Below are 20212 nucleotides of genomic sequence, written 5' to 3'. Positions count from 1 at the left end.
GAACATTTCTGTTCACGCTTTGTGCTGTGAAATATTTAGTATTTATCTGATGAGGAAAGTCTGCCACTTAAGTCAGTATTGTGCACAGTGTATACTTACTGATTTTATGTGTCACATATCCTACTTTAAAAAATTAGTACTTTAAATGCAATTGTACCAAAAAAACTCCAAAACTAAAAAGCTATGAACAAAATTTTTAAAAATTGTGAAGATCGCTAACATTTTGATGAGGGATTATCGGGCCATACCCCTCTTTAAATGCTTTGCCTGTATTACAGAATTTAATCTTTAAGCCCAACCCTGTGAGGCACACATTACTGTTCTCACTTTAAACTGTTGAGCAATGAAGCTCAGAACATCTAAGGGAATTGTTCAAGGTCACACAACCAGCATGAATAGTGAGCTGGGGAATGAAACCAAGCAGAGGCGATGTTTTGAATGCCTGCTTATAGAGCCTAGTGCTCTGACCCTGGGATTTCACAGGCTCATGCTCAGATCGAAATAGTTGTCTATGATCTTTTTTTTTTTTTTAGCTAGTCCGTTCAAATACAAATATTTAGCAGATACATAAATGTCTTGGTGGCTATGGCAAAAATGTTGAAGTTGAAGAGAGATGGACTTAGGTAGTGATTTGGAAGGTGAAAGTGCCTTCAGTTATTGGTGGATTTATTAGTTTAAATCATACTTAAAAATAGAATGAGTTCATGCAATTATCCTTGCTTATGCCGTGGTTGTCTTTTGCTGTAAACTGTTGCCAGTGTATTAGCGTGAGAGAGACCCTTGGGGTATGCTACCTGCTTAGAGATTATGCAATAGTTGAGTGCTTTGGTATATTGTCCGTGAAGTTGCGGTGACTCTAGTCATATAGAATGTTATGAACATTAGCATCTCTTCTGCCCTGCCTCCTATACTTCTTTCCTATACTTAAATACTTTTTGACGGGCACCCCAGCACCCCTGTCCCTCCACATTTCCACTGGTCCTCTCCTGTTAAGGATCTATAACACTGGATTGTACCGTGAAGTGAAAGGTGCATTATGCTTACATGTAAATGCAGCACTGGGTAGCAGGATATGTTTTGTTTTCCCAAGAAAAGTGTTGTATTTTTCTTGGTTTTTGTTACAGCCGAGCAATTTTCATTGCCGGCAGCACAACACACATTAAGAGAAAGCAAATAAACAGCACACAGCACTTGGAGCCAGGAAGTCGCATCTCAGGCAAGAAACACAGGTTTGAATTGACATTTGGGAGGTGGGTTTCTAGTTGCCACACTGAAAACCAGTGACTGTGAAATTCTTGCACTTCTAGGGAAACTAATTATAGGATGTTGAGAAGGGTGTCAGAAGTTGATTCTAATGTTATGACAATCAATTCCTTTGTCATTGAATATTACCTCAAACTTTGTCTTAAGTGAAGGAGTGTTGTCTTGCCATTCATTGTTTGCTTTAGACATGTGATTTACATAATTTGACTTTAATATTTTGAAACTAACCTCGTATTAATCAAATGGTTTATTTTTACATAATACAAGTAAGTTTGGCAGGAGTAATTCCTATTAATGTCTAGCTTTAAAATGCTACCTATTTTTCTCCCTGCCTTATAACATAGCAAATTAAGTTGATTTGGAATATTTTTTAAAGGTTTCTTCCATTTCATATTAATGGCCTCTTAAGTAACTTATTTTAAATAATAAGATGAAAATAATAAAACCAGAAGAGATAAACTCATTTTAGAAAGTATTTGTTTAAGCATTTATTAATAATGTTTTCTTTCAAAAGCAAAAAAAGTTTTTGACCTACTTTGTTAGGCTACTTCTAACTGAGCAGCTTTGGTTTGTGGAACTTGAGGCTTTGCGAATCATTAATATTTTTAAAGCTCGTGGGGTTTTTTTTTGTTTTCTTTTTCCTCTTGACTTACACAGATAGAGAATTTCTTTTCATCCGTGATTTCAGGTCTTAAGGCATGATGCACCACTTACTGAAGAGAAAATCGTCAAAGTGATAAATTCTCTTTAGTTTTGATAATATTTTTTAAATGCCAGTGATTATTTTGAATAATGTCTATTTCTTCAACTGTTAATATCTTACTCTTGCTGGTTTTAGGACCTGCTGAAGTTCCTATGATGTCACCCAATGGATCCATTCCTCCTATCCATGTGCCTCCAGGTTATATCTCACAGGTAAAGCGTTTGGCGACTTCTCCACTCCCCAAGGGCACTATGACTGCACTGTGTTGCAGCTTCAAAAACTTATCCGAAGATTAATTCAGTTAGGATAATGCTAGGGGCTAGGGTTGTCATCACTTTTGTGGCACCACATGGCCCTTTCTGAGTCTTGTCACTTGACGTGCCAAAGTCAGAGGGAGGGAAACACAGCGAGGTTATTAGGCTGTCCTCAGCTAAGGTGGGTTTCACACTTGACCATTTGATTCTGATGCCTTCATGGATTCTGCTGCCTTAAGAGATTTGCTTTCATCTGTACCAGTTTGTTGGGGGAAAAAAATTGCAGACGTAATTAGTGAAAATATCAAAAGAGCCTGCCTTTTGTTATGGGAGTCCCATTTCTTCATAACATGGCACAACCTGGGCTTGGTGGTTTGCTGAGTTTGATGTGAGAACTTGCTGTTTGTACTTCTTATTTCTCTGAAATTTAGTTTTCTCTTAAGTAAAATAGCAATCACAATTAAAAAAGCAACAGCAGTTTATTTCAGAGGTATGTTGGAAGGATTTTTTAAAAAGTTAAAGGATAAAATTATACTCCTATACTTGGTTTCTTGAAGTATAGATATCTGTGTCCACTCTAAGCTTTTGTTCTAGGCTGAGTGTGGTATGAATGTCTCCCTGATTCTCCCTGCGCAACTGCTTTTCCAAATGCCTACCCAACCAACTCTTTTTCTCTTTGCCTCTTTTGCTGTTTTTTTTTTTCTGATTATAAGAGCATTCTCTACTCACTGGGAAAAAAATCAGAAAAATAGAAGAGCATAAAAAACATAATATTTATAATTTTACTACCCACAGAAGACAATCATTATGTTAATGATTTTTGGATTATATCCTTCTAGATTTTTTTCTTTCTATTCTTTCACTCCCTGCTTCTAAAGTTATTTTAAAAACTATAATTTTCAGTTTTTAATAATTTTGCTAGGGTGAAAAAAACTGGCAGCTACATAGGAAAATTGCTGAAGTTCAGGCAGGAATCAAAGATTTATCCTTCTCTGATGTAAAAACTTACCCATTTCTTCACTGTCTAAGCCATACAGCGGCCACTGTAATTTCATTTTTTCCATTCTTGCTTTTATGTGAGCAAATTTGACATCTTTTTCTTTTGAGTAGCCCAAATGTTGGCCAGCCTTCCCCCTATTACAAATAAACAACTTTCTTTATACAAGTCTTTGTAAACAAGAATCAGTGGAAGGAGAAAAGTGTTCAGAGCAGGCCCTTGCAGCCAGGACACGCGATGATGGATTACATTCACGTCACTAGCCAATTAACTGAAGAGAACGAGGAATGTAGAGTTGCATTAGGTCTCCTCATTTATTTTGAGGAAGTGTTTCATTCCATTGAACAGAGTACAGTTCTCACCATTGTGATGGTAGAATAACACCTCCTTTTATGCTTAAGGTCCATTTAAGGAATACCATTTAAAAGTTGAACATTCTAGTGGAGAGAAGCTACAGTGTGCTTTTTCTTGCTAGTGACATTGCTGTAATTTTACTAACTACAAAACATTTATTGGGAGTCCTAGGAAAAAATGGGGAATTTTAGACCATGGTATATTCCTGATTCTGAAAAACTTCTATAGAAAATCAAGCAGAAAGAGTGAAAGAGAGCTTATAAACTCACTTGTATAAAACTGGAGATGGAAGCATAGTGAAACACTTTGTCAACTGAGAATTATGGCAGACAGTGTTGGGGGATTTTGGAAGAATAGTAAAAAATGGAGTAATTTGAATTTTGAATTGAAAAAGAGAAAGAAGCAGTCTATAAGGCATGTATTTAACTCTGTTTAGATCGGACTCCCTGATCAGAAGATGGGCCCAGAGTTAAATGACCTCCAGTTAGTAACACTGTATCATTAATGATATTTGACAGTGAAATGTCTGAGTAAAATATTTGGTTAATATGAAGAAAATTGAGAAAGCTGTAATAGGTTGAATGCATACAACCTCTTCTTTAAGGCTGGAAGCACGCACACTTAGAAGAAATGAGGGTGGAACCAAGTATAAAATATCACACACACACACACACAAGTATAAAATATCACACACACAAGTATAAAATATCACACACACACCCCACCCCACCCCACCACCACCACCACCACCTCCTGGTGGCTAGATGTGTGTGAAAAATGCCCAATCCTAGCCTGTCCCTATGCGAGTCAGTTCTACATCTTATCCCTACAGTCCTTTTCCTCATAGATGTGGCTTCCTTGTTCAGACCTAGATTTCAGAGTACATCTCAGAGTATTAAAGTTCTCTGGTGTGGTATGTGGACCCTTCATAATCAACCCTGCTCTCCTTTACATGTTGCCCCACATTGCTACCATCTTAAACTTCTGTCTCCTGGATACACCTGACCTTTTTTCAACTACATACTTTTGTGCCCATTATTTCCCTCTTCTTGAAATATTCTAAAGCCCCTCTTTGTCTGATAGTTCTATCATTTTTCTCATTCAAACACCCCTCCTCACCATGACCCTTTCAGAACCTCTAACCCAGAAATGGTGATTGTCCCCCCCCCCCCAGTATTTTGGCATTTTGTCTGCATGTCTGTCATGAAATACATTTTATAACCAGCCCCAAGAACACTCATTGCCTCATTGGGATTATATCTGGGAATCTAGAATACTACTTGATTCATATGAAGTGTTGTTAAATGTAAATGATTGGCCGAACTGAAATACATAAATATAGAAGAGGTTCAAAGATTTGTTTCAAAAATTGGCAGGCTCAAGTAGAGTACTAAAAACACCTAATAGGTAGAAAGTTAACAAGATCAGAGATGTATACCTGCAAAGAATGAAATGCTCTGAATATGGATATAAGAGGTAATGCAGTGCCCCAACAATTAAGTAGAGGAAAGAATGGTTCTTTTGAGCAAATAGTGCTGGGACAACTGGACATCCAAATGCAAAAGAATGCTGTTGGACCTCTACTTCACACCATATAGAAAAAGTAGCTGACAATGGTGGATTATAGACATACGTAAAAGCTATGGCTGAATAACTTTAAGGAGCAAAATTTTGTAACCTTGGATTAGGCAATGGATTCTTAGATGTGACACCAAAAGCACAAACAGCAATAGAAAAAAATAGATAAATCTGACTTCATACAAATTAAAACCTTTTGTGCTTCAAAGGATACCCTTAACAAAATAAAAAATAAAACAAACATTTTGGGAGAAAATATAGGCATATCATGTATTTCAGAAGGGATTTGTATCTAGAATAAAAAAATCTTACAACTCAAGAGTAAAAAGACAGTCCAATTTAAACAAAGGATCAGAATAGACATTTCTCTAAAGAAGATGTACAAATGACCAATTAACACATGAAAAGATGTTGTACATCATTAACCATCAGGGAAATGCAGTATACTTCAAAACCACACTGCAGTATACTTCACACACACTTGGATGGCTGTAAAAAAAGATAATAAAAAGTGTTGGCAAGTATATGGGAAAGTTGGAGCTCTCATATACTGCACGTGAAAATGTAAAATGGTACAGCCGTTTTGAAAAGCAGTCTGGCATTTCCTCAAATGGTTAAACATAGAGTTACCATGTGGCTCACTATTGCACTTGTAGATATATACCCTTGAGGAAAGAAAATAGATGACCATGCAGCTTGTACATGAGTCTTCACAGCAGTGTTTTTATAATAGCCCCAAAGTGGAAACAAATGCCCATCAGTTTATGAATGGTTGAACATGAGTTGTGGTATATCCATACAATGAACTATTATTATTCCACTCATAAGAAGGAATGAAGTACTGATATATGCTAAAATGTGGATTAACTTTGAAAATACTGTGCTAAGTGAGAGAAGCCAGAAACAAAGCCATATATAGTATTATTCCATTTCTACAAGTAGATTCATAGACACTGAAAAAAGATTAATTATTTCCAGAGATTGGGAAAGAGAGTATTAGGGAGTAACTGCTAACAAGTATGGTATTTATTTTGGGATGATGAAAATGTTCTACAATTAAATAGTGATGATGGTCACTTAACTGTATGAATATACTAAAAACCACTGAATTGGATGCTTTAAAAGGATAGATTTTATGATATGTAAATTATATCTCAATAAAACTGTTAAAAGAGATGGGGGAAGGGAAGATAGTGACTAGTCCTGATCAGCAAACAGTGGGGCAGCTGGGAAAAATGGCCCAGCTTGTCTTGGTGCAACTGGTGATGGTGGTAGTAACTCCTGTGTATGCTAGGTACTGTGTTAAATGCTTTATTTATGTCTCTAGTTTTCACCATCCCAACTTTATATATGTGGAAGCTGAAACCCTGAGTAGAACCACAATTGCAACTTAGGCATTTCTGATTTTACTGACCTATTTTCCTCTATGATGTGATCTCAAAGTCAGTGACAGAGCCTGCCTTGATGGACGTATTTGCTTTAAGTTAGATTATTTTGTGAATGTGGGTGTATGGTGTGCCTGCACATGCATCTCTGATATTAAAACACCAGGCACTCACATATGAGATGGTCCATTATTGTTAGAAAATTGAAAAGAGAGGCAAGTGAATGATTAAAGAATTTACATTAGTAAACCTAAACTGAGTCAATGGAGAACATCTTGATTATAGTGTTCATTACATAATTTAATAGCTGAAAGTGCTTTAAAGATAAATGGATCAAATTGATAAAATGTAAATGTCAGTAATAAGTAAATGATCTTATAGTAAAATGAACATCTAGAGTTGAAGATAGCTGTGTTTTGCTCTGAGGTCCCATCAGCAGCACAGTCTGTGTTCTTAGCTTGAGGCCTGAACCCAGGGGCCTTAGAGAGAATGTGGACACAGAGAAGGAGAACAGTGGGATCTTGTCATTTCAACTTGGTGGTCTCTGATACAGTAGGTTTTGTGTGTTTTAGGGTGTGTGTGTGTGTGCTTTACTTTTGATGGGAGGTTTGAGGGAAAAGTAACCTGACCTTTTCAACTTGAGGGAAAATAAAGACTAAGATTTTTTTTCCCCCCAGCAATGAGAAAGTGGATTTAGGTGAGAGCAACGTTTGTCTCATCACACTCATCACCATCATTTCCATGTGTAAAAATATGTATGAGTATGGTTAAGGTTGAAACTATGGGAAAACAGGGCAAGTACTACAGTTGGGAAGAACATGAGACTTTAGTTGGAGAGGCCTGTCTTCAAATTCCACCCTGACTGTATCCCATGTAACTTTTACAAAACTTTTGCCACATATATCAAATATCTCCCTGATGTGGTAGGTGAAGAATTAAGAGAAATGCGTCTGAGAAGTGTAGTCCACAATGGGCATTCATTCCATCACTATTAGAGTGAAGAAGACTGTTAGAACAATTTGAATGAAAGTTTGGCAGACTCTGCCTTCGTAAACACATACTGAGATCGTGCAGTATGAAGCAGATTTTTCTTTCATCATATACTGGCCATGGTTTCTCTCTCTCTCTCTCTTTTTTTTAACTTTATCATTAACTTTCTGAATAATTTATATATCAAAATTTTTTAAGCAGGTGACTTGAGTTCTATTTTCCATGCTTCCATAGTAATTTATGAAGCATTTTTCAAATGTTACAGGAAAAACTTCATGTAGACTCACAAGATTTAAAAAGCATATGAAAAGAAAATGTGAAACATCCAAGTTACTGTTGTTTGTTTTTTCAGATTAATTGGTGTAACCAAAACCTTCAAAAGGTAGTGAAAATAAGTGTTTTTGTTGTTACAGTACAAGTATACACTTCACCTCATTTCACTGTTGTTAAGGATTAATGGGTCAGTACTTGTTGAAATTATGTGTATTTTATTTCCCTTGATCAAGGAAAGACAAGAAATCTGTCGAAAAAGTGCATTTAAATTTTAGTTTGGTTGTTCTCCAGAGGGGATTGTTTCAAGAGTTGGTCATAAATCAGAGCCCCCTGTGGAAATATAATAGGGCCCGATAGGTGGTAGCCATGGAATGCTGTAACATTAGCCTCAGTTTCTTCCCTTTAGTAATTACAGGCTGGGGGTAAACCAATGCCGTGTTTCACCTTCAGTGCTGTGCAAATGATAAATACAAAGGAGATTGCCCTGTGCCCCAGCAGTCTGAGAATCAGACCTGTTTGGTAGCCAATAATAAGAATTGAAATATCTCAGGAGACTATGTTCTTTGGAGGAATAGATTTTTCCATACAAGTTAGGCAAGTGTTCCACAATGAACAGAATGTGTGCACGGGGGTTGGGAGTTTGTGGAAAAGAGCAGAGGACTTAGGTGTTCATTCTGTTTTACTTTCCATTATTAGAAGATTTGCAGCAACTTTATTTTTTCATTTATGGCTTATCTTGTCTGAAGAATGATTACAGACAGGGTTGGCGATACTAAATTAAATGTCCCAAGGATGTACCCTCCCTTCGAAGCACTGTGCAAGTTTCCTCTTTTGAGCCTTCTCTCTGTCTCCCTGCTCTACATTTTCTCCTGGATTTCTTTCCTTTGTCTCTGAGATCCTGGCATTGTGGCATAATGGAGCACAGGACTGGCAGGAAGAAACATTAGCCCAGTGGGGTTCTCTGTTCAACTCCCTGTGTGATTTCAAGAATATTTTCAAGTTATTTATTTGGGTGTTCTAGTTGTTTATTAACTTGATCATTGTCGGTCTTCCTCCTTTTATGCATTTAATCTCCACAAGGGCAGTGATCCTTTGTCCTATTCTTCACTGGATCTCCAGTTTCTTGAAAGATGCCCAGCACATAATAGACATTTATCAAAATTTGGCTAGCTGGAGTCATTTTATCTGTGGAAGGAGGAGAGGAAGGAAAGCATACGAGCTTCTCTGAGGTTTTTTTAATCCAAAATAGATGATTCTCCTCTACTGTTCATATCGTTCTTTAAAAAGAAGACCCAAATGAGAATATAGCTAAGTTTCCATAAGAGTCACTGTCAAAACAGTGTGGCACATGCTTTTGGTATTTAACATTCTATTGACTAGAATGCTATTATTCACCTATAGAAAAATAATAGTTGATTTTCATAATAGCAATATTGAGACAGTGTTACATCTCAGTGACTTTTGAATCATTAATAAGGATTAAATTATGCATATTACATTGTATATTCTTACACACATAGTTACAGGAGAAACTTCATGTAGACTCACAAGATTTAAAAAGCATATGAAAAGAAAATGTGAAACATCCAAGTTACTGTTGTTTGACCCGTAGTTGCAATATGTAACAGCTTTTCTTAGAAAAACACCTTTGCCCAACTCGGGTACAAAACTTTACCAAGATTAGGTGGATTTTATATTCCTACACACTCTTTGAAACCCATCATGTTTAAAAACTTGGACTTACATAATAATAGAGTTATTTTGCTCTGTGACAAATGTGATCTCAGTATCATCAGATGGATTCTTAACCCTTTCTTGTCCCATGGAACCCATTAGGATAGCATTTTTAAATGTAAAGTACAAAATTCATAGACACAGTCTAGAACAGTCTGCCTATGATTTCATGGACATAAGTGTGTCTGAGAAGCTGGACTGAAGAGGTGTGATTGGCCATCTCTTCTGATCAGTGGAGAGGTCAGCTCTCTAAGCAGGAGTCTCTCTGTACCCCCGGGATCCTCCAGTTGCGGCAGCTGAGGTGTGGTGAGAGGAGCTGGAGATAGCTGAGGGCCCAGCCTTGGTGCTGCAGGTCATAAGATGGTATCTCAAACCATGTTGGGCTTCCTTCTTAATTTGAAAGGTCTTAAATTATTACCAGTGTCACCTCCACTGTAGGCCCATTTCTCTGTGAAGAGAAATGAGATTGAGAAGTCATGTTTGGTGTTTTCAACCACAGTTAAAATCACTAAATTTATAAAAGACAGAAACATAGAAACATCACGAGAAATTGGGAAATATATTACATTCTGTCACCATTTTTAAGTCAAGTAACTTAACTTCGTCTATAAATGGATAAAATAGAATGACTACTTGTTCCTACAACTCTTTGGTTGCTCTCCGAATCTTCCTTTTTTCCCTCCAGTTTTCGCTCTCTTCTCATGATAGATGGGTGATGGTGGTGGAAGTTGTCATCCGTAGTAGCAAAAAGGGGATGGGCAGGGAAAGTACAGTCCTTATGTGTCAAATCTCTCCCTTCAGTGAAGAACAAACTTGCCGTTCCTTTTTTATCATTCATTTTTATCATTCTGTATTAGAAGATACAGAGTGAGGAGTTACTACAGAAAGGAAAGATAAAAGCTAATGCTTTTGTAGTCCTGGTTGGTGATGAATAAAATAAAACCAGTCAGCTGCATTTGGGATTGAAGTAGAACTTACATTGGAAATGTACAATTTTTCTGTGTCCTTCATTTGGCAAAATCACATTTATTAGAACCAGGAATGCCAGATCTGAAATTAACTGGGTTTAGATCATCTGAAATTTTAGAGTAGTACATCAGGTATTTTAATTATGGGAGAAAATTTTGACAATGTGTTAATAACTCATTAAATCTAAGCAAATGAACTCTTCTTTTTTTTTTTTCTTTGCTTGCTTGCTTGTTTGCTTGCTTTTTCATTCCTTTGTTCATTTAGCCAACATTTACTAAAAGGCTCCTGTGTATCGAGGTACCCTTGAAGAAGACTTGCGCCGAGTAACAGATGGTGATCTGTGATCTATGCTGCAAGCCGGGGGTCTGGTGGAGTGGCTAGCACCAGTCTGGCTGGGAGGAGCCTGGACTGTTTGCCTGCCCACCCCTCTATTCATGCAGCTGAGTCTTTTGAAAAAACATTTATTGAGGTACATAAAAAATGCACAAATATTAATATACAGGTTAATGAATTTTGACATGTGCGTACACTCCTGTAACGGTCACCCAGATCAAGATATTGAACATTCTTACCAATTTTTTTCCACCTTAACCTATGTCACCCATCCCTCCAGCCTCCCCCGCTTTGGGCAACCACTGGTCTGTCCATGCAACTGTTTTGTATTGCCTGGACTTTTCTTCTCTTGTTCACTGCTTACATACTCAGTTTTAGCTGAGACTTCTTCCCTTCCCAGAATGGCCTGGGAACCTGCTTTAAGTGTGCTGGCAGCAGTTAGGAGTTGAGCTTGAGTCCGGCTTTCACGAACTCATTTGGTCCCAGTTTTCTGCATGCAGGCAGCTCACTCAGTGTTCCCTGCCACTGCGGCAAGCTGGCTGCCAGGCCCTGCACGCTGCCTGCACGCGCGGGTTCCTGTGCCCACGTGCAGTCTGCTCTGCCTGCTTGCTGGGTCATCCCCAGCCACCCGGGGCGGCCTGCTAAAATTTTTGTTTTTCCTTCTCCCATTTAAGCTCTTTTGATTCTTGTCACTTGCAACCCAGAAGAAGTAGAAGGAGAGAATTTTAGGAACTGAGTTTATTAAAATTCCTGTGGAACATTTCAGTTCAGTAAGGGAACCACCTTCTCTGCTAGCTATGAGCAAAAACACTCAAAATATAAGTGTTTTTATTAGATCCATCTTAGTTCTTGGACTCAAGATTGTTCCTTCCCTTTTCCCATAGCTCTCTGACCTTGGGCAAATTAGCTTAACTTCCCTGAACTTCATTTTTCCCCTCTCTAAAATGGGTCTAACCACATATGCCTCAAAGTATTGCTGGGAGGATTTCATGTGATGGTAATATTAATAGTAGTAATCATAAGGTAAGATTTTTCTATTATGTATCAGTTATTGTTTTGGGATCTTAGTGTGTTGTCTTATTTTAGGTAGAGGGTTTTAAAGCAGAGCAGCAAGTATTCAATAAATACTGATTGTATCTTGAATCTTTTCACATCAGTTAATCCTATTTCTTATCCCAGTTATCCTATTTCTTATAGTTCATTACTTACATATTTATTTTTAGCATATCTAACTTCTGTATAATTCACCACTTAATGAAAACTTTGGAGTACAAATCAGAATGAAAATCTGGTTCTACAGCTGAACTAGTTTTAAGTTTTACCTGTACTGTACCCTGGTTTCCTCATGTACAACAGGGATGCTGATGTCCAATTCTCCAGCAGTCAAGAAAGTTACACGAGGTAACCCCTGTCGGGCGGCTGGCAGAGCACAGGCATGGGCTGTGAGGTTCTCTCTCATCTCTCTCCCCGCACCACTCCCAGTAGCACTCCCTCCTCCTCTGGCTGGCCTCCAGGCTATTTCATTTTGTTTTAATGATTCTTTTGGTCATACATTTGAGGACACTCCTGCAAGACAAAGATTCTCTCTGTTTAACCTTTTGTGTAGCATCTCATCCTTTTGTCTAGGCCACAGAGTAGCAACAGTAAGAGGCACATAGAAGTTTCTCAGGAAATACTGAGCAGGATTGAAAGACTCAGGAATCAAACTAGCTGCTGTTTGCCATCAGGCTGACTTTCTTTCTTAGCCTGAGGAAGGTGGCTGTGTGTTCATGGAAGATAAATGCATTACTTTTTAAAGAGACATTTTTTAAGCAGACAAGGCTGGTAGAACTTGAGGAAAAGGTAACTTGGGAGATTCTGATGGGCGGTGTATCAGTTTCCTAGGGGTGCCACAGACCAGATGGCTTAAACAACAAATTATTTCCTTCTAATTCTGGATGCGACAACTTTAGTTTATTCTAAGGACTCTCTCCTGGGCTTGTAGATGGCTGTCTTCCTTTTGTGTATTCACATGGTCTTCACTCTGCATGTCTGTGTCCGAATTTCATCATCTATGAAAATAACAGCCATATTGGATTTGGGCCACACATGCGACCTTTTACCATAATTCCCTCTTTAAAGGCACTGTCTCCATGTACAGTCACATGCTGAGTACTAGAGGTTAGGACTTCCAACATATGAATTGGAGAGGAGTGTGGGGGTGTTGACATTCCATTTAGCCTGTAACAGGTGGCAACTTGAGAGCTTAGCAAGAAAATATGCTTCTCCAAGAAAATGAGTGACTGTTCTGTTGAGTCAGTGCTAGTAAAAAGTTTAGATGATTTTATTTGTTGTGATTTCTGAAAAAACAAAACAAATATTTCTAAACAGCACTTACTAAGACTTAACCTGACTTTTCTCTTTATATTATTTTTAGTCTATGTAGATAAATCTTACTGTTTAGCATCTACTTTTTTCTCACATTTGAGTATCATGCTTAGCTCATAGAATGTGTCAGGAAATAATTGTTGAATTGAGTACAGGGATTTGTCTGCCTCTGGACATAGTCACAATTTCATTCACCCCAAAAGGAAATGAAACTTTCTTTTCCATGGTCATTTGTGAAGACTGAAGGCACATTTTATTGCCTCAGGATTTTGGGACTTATTAACTCTTTCTAATGTCTAAATTCTGTTACAGTAATACATTTCTTTGTCAACCATATTTTCTAAAAACAGTTATTGCCACCATATCCTGAGTTGCTTATTATTTTGTACATTATTATAGCTTCAGACCTTCTTATTCTTTGGGGGAACATAGGCATGATTTCCTTAGATACATCAAAACTGAATTGATAATTGCATATGCTGCAATTTGTGTTACAGAAGAAAAATAAAATATTCACATACTTTTTTATTTTTATTTTTGTTTCTGATTTCTGAATTAATAATCCATAAAAATATTTTTTATAATAAGGTAGGCCTTGGTTGCTAAGGGAGCCTGGTTTCTGAAAGTGTCCCAAATAACATGTATGCAAATAGGTCTTTCACAAATACCACAGAATAAGTTTATTAAAAATGGGGCTGTCGAATGATTTTCATATATACAAGCAATTTGTAGTTTCAAAAGAGATACTTAGTTTTCTAAGTAGAGACATATTTTTTTGAAGGGTAATTTATACTTTACATTTATTATTTTAAAGAGTGATAATACATATTAAAAAATACAGTAATAAAAAGATAATGTTTCAGCCTTGTACTCTTATTTTTGTTTTTCTTTTTCCCTTGACTAGAATCTGTCTTAATCTTTGTTAGTACTTTTTACCCAACTTATTTTTTTTAAGTGCTTTGTTTTAACAAGTCGGAAATATAAAATGAAAATAATTTCTTTTCATTGTAACTACTCCTGTTTATACAAACCCAGAGTTGTTCTCTGTAGTTACTGAGAGCCCTGTTCTTGTTTACTACACTGGCCAAGGCTATGTGGCTTTTTGACCATTAGACATTTTTATAAGTGACTGAAATAATGAAGGTAAATTTCAAGAAAACAAATACTTTGCTTCCGTGGACCTTAACGGTGTCCAGTGCAGTACTGAAATGAAGGTTCCATGAAAAATAAACTTCTGGAACATGCCATGCTTTTTTATTAATAGCCAGTGCAGAGTGGGGGGAAAGAAGACACTGTATACATATATAGAATAATATACATTTAGATCAGATAGTGGGAAAAATTCATATTTAAACTAAAATTGTACAGTGTTTGCTACCAAATACAAATTTGTGCTCTGTCTTTTAGGCAATAGAGGATGCTTTAACAATATTATTAACACATACATTAGAATTTCGAGAGTTGTGGTTTAAGCACCATTCCGCATACACCCATAAATTGGCAGCCATGCATTCATTAAATGAGATGAATGTGATTAGCTTGCCAAGGCCCAGAAGAGATTACATGTATTAAAGAATAAATAAAAACTATGTCTTGAGTATTAGCAGGGGGTATAACTCAGAATCTTAATTTTAAGGAGTTAATATTGTGTTATTAATGAACTGTTAGCATAGTTAATTCTGAACTTAATGTTAATTGGTTCATTAATAAACCCAGATTTTGTTAACATAAATAGTAGTGGTTGTTAATTCAAATTAACCTTCTTCATTTAAGTATAGACTAACATTAATAAACTTGCCTATTGTATCAAATAATATTTAAAAAATGAAGCTTAGTATAAATTTTTTTCTTAGAATGATTTAGACATGACGTAAGTCACTTTATTTCATCCTGTAATCAGCCTCCTGAGGTGTAATGAGAAATCCATTTCAATATACAAGTTTAATTTTCAGTGTTTTTTGTTTGTTTGCTTGTTTGTTTTTAAGTTTTTTACAGTGTGTGTATCTGATTGTCTTGAACACTTGATTATACCAGCCTGTGTCTTTGGCAGCCTGGTCCTGATTCAGGTTTACTCTTAACCGTCACTGACCCTTCCTCGCCCAACTCTGGCCCAGCAGCCATTCTCTCAGCTGTCCCAGGCCTACCCATTCTCCAGGACCCTGAAGCTGTCCCTGATTCTGCCATTCCATACTTTCATTCTCTGTACTCCACAGCTTTTTCTATTGATTATGGTATCTTTTGTATTAGTTCTTATCTGTATCCCAACTCAATTTCTTGTAGAGTACATAGCACAAAATTGGCTTCAGAGACAATAAATATTGGCACTGTAATGACTTTGTTACCTTCTTTGGGTAAATTTAAAAACATTTGAAGAAAGAATCAATAGACTGTTGATTGGCTAATCATGCTCATAGCAGGTCCCCCATCCTAGTGTCTCACTTAGTAACACTCATTACATCATCAGGGCATCTTGGGAGGAAGAGAGTCCTCCTTGATTTGGTATTGCTCATGTTTTTCATTTCTTGGAATCCCTCATTTCATCCACATCCTTGGTCCCAAATTAAATGACCTTTTGGTCCTCTATGGCTCCTGGAGTTAATGTTCCCTTTGTTTCCTAAAGCCCTGTGATGATGGAACAGTGCATGCAAAAATAGGAATGGGGTCGAGTGTTATCAGGGAGATACAGAAACTCAGCCCCATAAAACACACTTACATAGCTTAGAGTGTCTGTTCTTTCTAGAAAACCACTGAACTAATAGTTATATTCAGAGTCATTCCTAAAATCAGATTAAGCACACATTAAATCCACTTGTCTTGGACGAAATATTCAAAAGTCTTCTTCCAAGTCTTTGAAAATTTTCTGAGACAGTTGAGATTTATCATCAATCTGTTGATCTCTCCAAAAAGTTTAATTCTGTGTAATCAGAATCAGGTGGTTGATGAAAAGTTTATTTTCAAAAATTTTAAGGGTTTCGATGTTATTACTTCTAAAACTCATTTAACCGGTTGAATTGGAGAACCAGATTTCAACATGTACCAATTTTATTTTTGCCTGTGGAGGAGAGAAAATTAAAATTAAGGGGGGAGTAATTAAATACTGCATGTATTCCAAGGATGTTTGCTAATAATACATACTACACCCTTTCTTTTTTGCTCCTTTCTTTAGGTGATTGAAGATAACACTGGAGTCCGCCGGGTGGTGGTCACACCGCAGTCTCCTGAGTGTTATCCCCCAAGCTACCCCTCAGCCATGTCTCCAACCCATCACCTACCCCCCTACCTGACCCACCACCCGCATTTTATTCATAACTCACACACGGCTTACTATCCACCTGTTACTGGACCTGGAGATATACCACCTCAATTTTTTCCTCAACATCATCTTCCCCCTACAATATACAGCGAGCAAGGTAAGATTATTATTGGCATTGGGAACTGTTGAAACTGGTTACAACAGCTCTGTAGCTCCAGAGAGCCTTTGTTTCTTCTGTAATCAGCGTGGTAGAAAGAGATCTAACTGCTGGATAAAGCTCCCGGAAAATTCCTAGCTACCTTTGTCCTGAATTGTATCTTGCAAAACTTTCTGTCTTTGTATTTTCCAAAATTCTGTCCCCATCCCATGCCACACAGAGCAGGGAGTGGGGTCAACCGCTTCTTATTTTAGTGAAGTCAGTGATCTATCATACATTCCCACATCCTGTTTGCCTATTTTTATGTGAGGGTAGGCTGGGGCAGAAGTGCAGCACATTATTTGTTAGGCATCTGCATGGTCTGGCAGAAGAAGGGAAATTAAGTGTTTTGTGCCCCATTTCCAACAGTAGAAGATTGTGAGGTCTCAGTAACCTTTGGGCTTCCTAGATGTTCTATGTTGTAATTGTGGCAGAACTTGGAACCCCCTCACTGTTGATGTGGTCCTCCTGAACCCTGTTTTTAGTTTAAGAAATAGCCAGTAGTGTAGCCACAGTTTTACTAGTTGTTAGGCAAATTCTTACCTTGAAATGAAAGTCTCAGAAATACTGATACTATATCTTCTTAGGTTGGGCCTTGGGGTTGGTTTAGTCTAAAGCCCTTTTCTATCAAAATGGATACTAAGAAACCAGATAAGTGAGAGTTAAAAATTAGACTTCAACCTCTAGGACTTTGCAAAGAGATTTTCTTCTGAGTCGGACTATAAACTGAAGCATTTTACCACTTCAAACATTTATTATGTTGGTTCAGATAACTTGTATGAGAAATGTCTGTTACACCACAGAGATTTAGAGCAAGTTATCACTTCACTTGCTCTCATCAATTAAACATATATATTTCTCCCTGTATGTTTATCTCATGTTGTAATTTTTTCTTATTAACAAAAGAAAAATTTGAAAGGGGTATTTTAAGTGAAATACCCTGTTGTAGCTTAGGGTAGAACTTGATTTGTTTTTTTTGTTTTTTTTGAAATAAATTTACTGTAATTTGAAAGAATCAGGTGCTGTCTTAATGGAATGTAGAGTGTTGGTAGCAAAAGATGAAATCAGTACTTTGATTTTATAGATGCATCAATAACTTCCTATTAACAAAGTCTTCTTGCCTATTGATATGGCACCCCAAAACATAAGATAATGGGCATATTCCATGGAAATGTTTGGATAACAACTGAAAAAATTCAGTGAATTAATTGTAATTGTTAAAAAAGTATTCAGTGCCCTAATAGAATATACAATAAATATTTGAGTGTCAGTTTTCTCTTTGGGTCTGGGCTTAATGACATTGTGAAAATGAAAAGCCTTGGCTGTTGACTCAGTGCTTAAATGAAGAGTGTCTGACCTGCCTTAATGTAGTGGTCTGTTAGTAGGATGCTGCATAATTAATGTTTGGTAAATGGTGTCCTTTGCCATGTTAGACAACAGTATGATTTAAGTTCTCATTAGTATTAAGTACCCCTAAAAATTATAGTGCCTTCATTTCATAGGATATTTTGGATTAATTTCATTGAAATAACACAGAGCAATTATGTACAAATAAAAGTGCCTTCGTTGATTTCAAATTAAAGAAAGCAGAAAACAAAATCTCCTTGGTTTATAAATAAAAAGCCATATATATTCTCTTAACCTTATTTCTCAGTGTACATACCTAAAAGCAATTTAAAAAGTTAATTTCCCAAACCATAAGAGTTTTAAAAGTTCTCAACACTTTGAAAGATTATTGTATTAGTGCCCAGAGTGAATATTTTGAATTTCAAGTGTAATGCATTATAATATTTAAAACATTTACCATTCCTTCTGTATATTTGGACATAATTTTTCTTGGTATATATGCTCTTAGAATAGAGTTATATTTGTTTTTTCACATTCTTTAGTGCAAATTGATTATCTTTTGAATATCTTTTTTTAAAGACCTTTGTTAAGCTATGTGAACAGAAAGAAAATGGAAAGCGGGTTTTCCCATTGAACAATCAAAACATACAGTTGTTGAATTACGTAGGATGACTGGACAGCCCTCGTTTAGGTCTCCCATCCAGAGATGTGATCAGGAGCACTTCCTTTTCACTCTCAGAAGTATTCAGGTTTAGGTGGTAATTTATACAGTCACTCTTTGCATGTGGTACTCTTTCTTCTTTATAAACATGTAAGGATCCAATCTATGTTATATATTATCATTTTTATTAATGCCTAAATATAATTTTTAATTAAAAATTTAAATTTAAAATAAGTGTTTTCCTCTAAGATCATGAAATTATTTTGCAGCTCCTATTTTTCTTTTGAGCCACTTTAAAACATGCATAGTGAAGCCAAGTGACATTCCTACTAGTCGGTTTGTCTTGCCTCCTGACTACTCCAAATTAGAAGTTGTAGACCACAGTTTATTATGTTTGGCAGCAGGTTGCAGAGGTGGTGTATATTTACCCCTGCAATTTCTCCTTGAACATTTCCCTTCATCCTCTGAGCTTTGTTTATTTTTAATGGAAATTTCTCATCTCATCACTTTAGTAGTTTTGTTCAGTTGTTGGCTTTTTTTAGATGCTACAAATAACTTCTAATTTTCTGGTTCCTATATGATTTCCAGTAGAAATGCTGTTCTATCTGCAAGGATAGTATACTTTTAAGTATGTTGAGTCTCAGGACACATTTACAGGAGTATTTGTTAGTTATAACTTGTTTTGTATATTGCCACTACTAAAAACATTTTGACAGGCAAAATAAAACAATTGTAAATTCAACTAGAATATGAACTCTTTGTGGACCGTAACCTTGTCTTTGTGAGTATTCTCCATAATTTCTGGAACATTCCTGAACACACTGCATGGTTTTTAATGATTAATTATTCCTTGATTGCTTAGAAATGAAGATATTTTAAACACATGTAATATATATGTCATTTTCTTAAAAATATGTTTTGTACTGTATTTAGTAATATTTTAAATGTCTTCCTTCAGTAGTCAGGCATTTGACCATTTAATAATTTCTTGTTGATAGTATAGACTGAGCTTGCATTTGCCATAATCATCCTTTGTAGAAATTATACCACTCTATGGAATGTCAAGCTACATTACGCGAGAAGACCAGTACAGCAAGCCTCCACACAAAAAACTGAAAGACCGCCAGATTGACCGCCAGAATCGCCTCAACAGTCCTCCGTCTTCTATCTACAAAAGCAGCTGCACAACCGTGTACAACGGCTATGGGAAGGGCCACGGTGGCGGAGGCGGTGGTGGCGGTGGCAGTGGTGGTGGGCCCGGGGTTAAGAAAACAGAGCGGCGAGCGAGAAGCAGCCCCAAGTCCAATGATTCAGACTTGCAAGGTAATGTGCAAAGAAACATCCTTATGCGATGATGTTACTTCACAGTGTTTGTTTTTTCTGCTAGGATTGGTTGATAGACCTGCTCTGATCTTTCCAAGGGCAGAACATTAAATCATCCCTGTTTTATTAGTATGTCATGGGAGAAATACTATTTTTTGGTCACATGTGCTATGTAACAGTCTACTTGTTCTTATTAACAAATATTGGAAATGTTTTCACATTGGCCCATTTG

At 36.8% G+C, this 20212-nt stretch overlaps 1 protein-coding gene across 3 annotated transcripts in view; it reads left to right on the top strand.

The window, feature by feature from the left end:
* FNDC3B (fibronectin type III domain containing 3B) overlaps positions 1 to 20212 on the top strand; it is a 331538-nt gene that overhangs the window by 174996 nt on the left and 136330 nt on the right. For all 3 annotated transcript variants that reach the window (XM_073232085.1, XM_073232084.1, XM_073232083.1), the window contains exons 4-6: positions 2102 to 2178; positions 16367 to 16610; positions 19696 to 19980. In XM_073232085.1, coding sequence (XP_073088186.1) covers positions 2102 to 2178; positions 16367 to 16610; positions 19696 to 19980 — 606 coding nt within the window. The remainder of the gene's footprint in view (positions 1 to 2101; positions 2179 to 16366; positions 16611 to 19695; positions 19981 to 20212) is intronic.

Source organism: Manis javanica, chromosome 3 (genome assembly GCF_040802235.1).
Source record: "Manis javanica isolate MJ-LG chromosome 3, MJ_LKY, whole genome shotgun sequence".
NCBI classification, from domain to species: domain Eukaryota; kingdom Metazoa; phylum Chordata; class Mammalia; order Pholidota; family Manidae; genus Manis; species Manis javanica.
The sequence above is the reverse complement of the archived record's forward strand: the minus strand, read 5'-3'. Positions and strand labels throughout refer to the sequence as shown.